The sequence below is a fragment of the Juglans regia genome, chromosome 14, assembly GCF_001411555.2.
Source record: "Juglans regia cultivar Chandler chromosome 14, Walnut 2.0, whole genome shotgun sequence".
NCBI classification, from domain to species: domain Eukaryota; kingdom Viridiplantae; phylum Streptophyta; class Magnoliopsida; order Fagales; family Juglandaceae; genus Juglans; species Juglans regia.
In genome coordinates, this window is record NC_049914.1 from 500,143 (window position 1) to 506,208 (window position 6,066).

Consider the following 6,066-nt stretch of genomic DNA (forward strand, 5'->3'; position numbering starts at 1 on the left):
TTCCTTCCAAGTTCCAATTCTATATTATATGGCGTACTCCTTTCTTAATTCAATGTTAATGAGCTGTATAAAGTACGTCTCATTTTTGCATGAAGGAAGAGTAAATTAAACAGCAGATCGATCATGCATGCGCGCAGCTCGATCGATCAGCTGCATTAATTAGTAATATGTTGATTAACGACCCTGCATGTTCATTATAACTTTTCTGATTTAAGTCATGTGACCGGCCAATTAACTAGCTCATATTGAGAAAAATATATATATATATATATATCTTAGATATTATATATGATATCATGATATACTGCATGCATGCATGGGAACGAATTCAAGTGGAGGTGGAAGAATTAATATTACACGTGAGAGCATTTAAATATGATCAGTACTGTTGAATCTTCTTATAGTAAATATAGTATACGTATACATACACACATATATATATATATATATATATATATATATTACGAGGTGGATAGAGGACTCCATCAATATCGATCCCTGGCCATGATCATGTCCTTATAAATTCATTGAATATTGCACAGATTACATATAACTAGGTAGCTGCATCCAGTACTACTACTAGTACGTATACGTACTGTACTTTTTGGTTTTTGAGCTTACAATTTTATCCAAAAAAAATTGCAATATCTTTAATTTAGATCGGCGGGTTTCTAATTTTATACAAGTTATATATATGAGCGAGCTTTGATCATGTGCGTGGAACTTTTTAACTTTTCTCAGTACCAAAAAATAAAAGTACCGAACGTCGCCTGAGAGATTCGAACTCTCGCGGGGAAACCCCATGTACTTAGCAGGCACACGCCTTAACCACTCGGCCAAAGCGACTCTGTTTTGGTTGTTTTCATTACTAAATAACTATCAACCAATTTTATTTCCCAAAACAGATGTTGTACATGATCTTTAATTAATATTCTGTAGATCAGGATGTAATATTGAAGGAATTATTTTTCATAAACTACTAATATATAATTGTCCAAATAAATCTGCAAAATTAATTTACCTATTATTTAAATATTTGTTGAATTCTATTATCAATAGCACTTTTTTTTATTCTTTATATTTATAATAGCATTGATTACAATGGACTTTCTCAATAAATATTGTCTATATATATAGTATTATTATATTTAAAATTTGATTTATAAGATTCAAATTTTAAAATTTATCTTTTAAAATAAAATATGTCACATAAATCATGATGTGTGGTATAAAAAACTTTAATTAATGGAATTGTTTCAACCTTCCATTATTTCAACCCCGACTCCGTTAATCTTATACGTTTTCTTTTTGGGATGCAGCAAGAGGGGGCCAGGATTAATGTAGCAATTAAGGACGACGCTAATTATAAGTCAAATATATTATATCCGGCCTGATTTGACATGAGCTTATAAATTAGTATAGTTCCACTCCCTGCATGCATAAACTCTCTAGCTTTCCATTTCACTTTTTAATTGCTTTTCCTTCTTTATAATAATAATTATATGCTGCCTGCCCTTGTATTCCTTTAATTTATATATATATATATATCCACAAACTTTCCCCTTTAATTTGTCGTATAAACTGCAGATGATCAATCCAAAACATGAGTATTAATGGGGCCCATCTTCCTTTAGTGTTAATTAATTACCTATCATTTTCCTTTTTAAAAATATAAATATTTTGGATCCAATGTACTATATATATATATAGACACCATTTAATCTCTCATAACCATTTTAATTAGGAGGAATTAAATATAAAATATTTCATATATACGTGACTCTTTGAAAAGCGCGCCTTGATGGATTAATAGGAGTCCCCAAATTGATCAGGTTGAAATTTCCTGCAAGTCCCATATATACTCATGATTGAAAGGTACTAGTCTTGCGTGTACATGAGTCACGCTTTTGCAACAAGTTTGATTGCTTGTAGACTTGCTAGCTAGGTCTCAATGCAATTAAGGAGTACTCGTGTGTGTGTGTGTGTGTGTGTGTAAGATTCACTACTTATACTTCGGAGTGAAAAAGCTAGCTAGGAAACGTATTTTGTGATGATGATGCTAGCTAGCAAAGTAGCCAGTGACAAGTGCAATTCATAATGTCTTCTTGGCATAAAAGCGAAAGCCATACATATATATATATACACACACACTACTATTTATATATATATATATTTGATTATTTCTCAATGCTGAGATTAATTATTATGACCTTTAATCATGACGATGTGTATGGTCAGTACCCAGCTTGTATATCAATCCATCTAGTAGTTCCTGGTCCTGATCTCTTCAAAAGCACGCTATAATGTACGTCATTCTCTTAAATTATAAACTAAAACCAAATTGCACAATCTTACTGATCATGAATACAGCCGGCCTAGCTAGTTAACAAAGGCCAACATCAAGCCCTATTTTAAGCATGTCATTAATTAACTAATTTGGCGCAATGGCATCAAATGCCACAAAAAAAAAAACCCATCATGAATTAGCTAGCAGCTAGCATGTACAAAGTAACAGCTAATTAATTAATTCAATCCAGTACTCTCGTAAAGTCTAAAGACATGAATTATTTGGTGCATTCCAAGCTAGCTAGCTAGCTTGAGGGCATTTCGAGAAATAATCACTGCGGGATCAGACCGATCGATTGAGAATATTAAGTAATTAGAAGGGTGCATCAGCATGATGAGCACGCACAAGCACATGACTTTGTGCTGTTTCCAAATTAATTATTAATGTACCACCTTTTTTGCTTAAATATGAGACCTTTTACAATGAAAAAGTTGGGGATCAAAGGAATATTTTATAAAAGCGTGCTTACTTTGCTATCATTCCTCAGATGTTAAAAGACAGACAATTCGGTGTAAAGTATATAAATATGCTAGCCACTGATCATCTAGGCTAAGGCCAGGCCAGGCCAGTAAGATCAAGCCACTCCCGTAATTGTCGGATTAGATTCTTTTTTTTTTTTTTTCAGGTTTAAAGACTCCAAACCGGCTCTATCGGCTAATTAATCTGCTAATTGTTACGACTCATCATCCATTAATCTAATTTTATATTTTTCTTACATTACCTGTAGTACCTGCGCATGCAAATTTTGATTACCCTCGATCTTTTACCATATTAATTGATACAACATATATATATGCATGTTAAAAGGTTCATCGTTTGGGAAATCTTCTAACACGATCCATTAAATATTGGTCATATTTAAACCGGTTTGGTCTGATCCCTTACGTACAAAGACTAATTTTCTGTAATTCATTCTTATAAATTACGCAGAAGCAAGAGCTGGCGCTAGAGGGTACGGGCCGGTGCGCTCATAGCGAATGCCGCCTAAAGGCCCACCAAAGTCTCAGAGCCAAGCCAACCAGCTTCCCCCTCTCGATCGATCAGAAAAAGCAACCTCTTCATCCACTTTAAAAACCCTACCAAAATCCTTTCCTATGTCAGAGAAATCATCTCTTTCTCTCACTCTGATCAGTATTCTCTCTTCACTCACTCAATGTTGAATCACAGAATGGATGGTGTGGAGGATCAAGAAGCACTATTTCATACCTACCCTTGTGCATACTACGTCCAAAGTCCTTCCACTCTCTCTCACACCAACAGTGCTGATGTTCGAAACAACAACGAATCCACATTCCACTCTCCAGTCCGCTCTGAAACCTTCCTCGCCAACACAGCGAACCCCAACCACGAAGCCTCACGATTCACTCTTTCCCGCTACTCTTCCTCTCGTGGATCGAACAACTCGTTTCTGCATGAAAAGAAGGTTGCTTATGACGCTCGAAGCCAGGGGACAGGTACCGAGAATGGTGAGAACCGTTTGATCATTGTTGATGGTGGAGTACTTGGCGACAATGACGATGAAGAGGATGAGGATGGTGAGAAAGAATACTATCAAAGAAGAAGAGGGCGTTGGAGAAGGTACTGTACTTATCGTAATTCTGATCCATGTGTGTGGATTTGTTTACAAATAAGTTGGAGGGCAATGGTCAGCTTCGGAGTTGCGCTGCTAGTCTTTTACCTTGTTACAAAGCCCCCACCACCCGAGCTCTCTGTTAAGGTACGCATGAATCTCTCTCTCTCTCTCTCTCTGTGAGCAGGGGCCATAGTTGCAGCCTACTCGATCGGTCATTTTCTCCATTCTTTTTGTTTTGGGGATGAATGAAACTAATCCACTAAGCACTCTAGGCTTCACTAGCTTTCGGCTCCAATTGGGCCCAAATTCAATCTTTTAAATATCACGTTGACCAATACAAGGAAAGGCCGATAATCCAAGACCCATGATCCTTTAAATATCAAAATGGCCATTACAAGAAAAAGAGCATTAATCCAAGACCCACGATTGAAGTCCATATATAGGATGCAGCATGCAGATCATGTCCAAGGATCTAGAACCCCAAATTAGTACGTACTTAGCCTAAGCTATAACATTACGCTAGCTAGCTTATACATTAATTAAGCTACAATTTATGTCCGCTAGCTTCTCCTTAAATTACCATAAAAATTAAAAAGAAAAAAGGAAACATGTTGCAGATAACGGGCGTTGGGCAATTTGTATTGGGGGAAGGAGTGGATGCCTCGGGTGTTGTAACAAAGATCCTCACCTGCAATTGCTCGGTGGACTTGGTGACGGAGAACAAGTCCAAGCTCTTCGGCCTTCACATTCACCCTCCAATAATCGATATGTTATTTGGTCGCCTCCCTTTCGCCATGTCATATGTAAGTAAAAAGTACTTCTCTTTTTCTTTAATTTCATGATAGGGCGGGATCACTTCATATACATATATATATATATATCCATTTTTGAATGAACATATATACATGGAAGTTGTCACGTCAACTTGGTCACTTTTAATTATCTATATGTAGGGTTTACTGCTTGATCATCAAGCCGGCCATGAGTACTACTCATGTTTATGCATATATGCATGTATCCTTTTGGCCTGATGTAAATTATATATATATAGCTGAGTACGTAAATGCAGAGTTCTAAATTGTAATATATAGGGCATGCATTTTCCTCATTGATATTAGTCCTTAATTGCATTATTTCATGTGATTATAAGTGCATTAATATCATTATTATATATATATATATATTTTGTTATTTATATATATATAAATCTATAAATTAATCAAGTAATTATGTAATGGGGTTAATTGTTAATTAATAATTATTAATGTACGTAGGGTCCAAAGCTATATGCTGAGAGTGGCACAACAGTGTACCACTTAACTGTGGGGACAATGAATAAGCCGTTGTATGGAGCGGGAAGAAGTATGCAGGACATGCTTGAGTCTGGAATGGGACTGCCACTTGTTATTCGAATGAGGTTGAGTTCAAATTTCCGAGTAGTGTGGAAGCTTGTGACGCCTAAATTTCATCATCAAGTTGAATGTCTGTTAGTCCTTAGAAGCGCATATGATAAGAAACATCGAACCCAAGCATTTAATAGCACCTGCGCAGTTACTTCTTAATTAGAACCAAAACACATGGAACAGCTAGCTGCGCGCATCAAGTATATTACATATATATAATTCAGTACTGCGTCATGTTTTGCTGCATATAATATATATGCCAATGTTTGGCAAATACAAGTATATAAGATCATGATATATAAATGTTCAAACATACAGAAAGATATTAGACTATATATATTATATATATGAGAAATGATAATTACAGTAATTGAGTGTGTAAGTGTCGCATAATCATTTTGAAAAAAATGAATAGATACATGATGCACATGAAAAAAAATATAATTTTTTAATAGTAAATTATATATTTTTTTAAAGCGACTGCACGATACTTACGTACGTACTCCACGATTGTATATAACATTACTTTATATATATATATATATATATGTATAATATCGTGTTTGGTTGCCAGCTGCTGGCCTATGAAATTAAATCGATCAGATCATGAATCTATCCAAAATGTACTGATTAGTAATTAGGCTTGAAGAGTACACCTTGAAGTTATATATGATTCATATATTTATTTACTTGAATATTGGAGGAGGGGCCACCACCGAAATTAATTGCATGGGTACTACTTA

At 35.2% G+C, this 6,066-nt stretch overlaps 1 protein-coding gene and 1 non-coding gene across 2 annotated transcripts; one reads left to right on the forward strand and one right to left on the reverse strand.

The window, feature by feature from the left end:
- Nucleotides 1-764: 764 nt before the first annotated feature.
- TRNAS-GCU lies at nucleotides 765-846 on the reverse strand. The gene has a single exon. It is a non-coding gene; the product is annotated as a tRNA-Ser (tRNA).
- Nucleotides 847-3,434: 2,588 nt separating this feature from the next.
- Nucleotides 3,435-5,702, forward strand: LOC109001491. The gene is made up of 3 exons (XM_018978796.2): nucleotides 3,435-4,064; nucleotides 4,538-4,723; nucleotides 5,195-5,702. The coding sequence occupies exons 1-3, from the start codon at nucleotides 3,501-3,503 to the stop codon at nucleotides 5,480-5,482; spliced, it is 1,038 nt and encodes a 345-aa protein (XP_018834341.1). The 5' UTR covers nucleotides 3,435-3,500; the 3' UTR covers nucleotides 5,483-5,702.
- The last annotated feature ends 364 nt before the right edge of the window (nucleotides 5,703-6,066 follow it).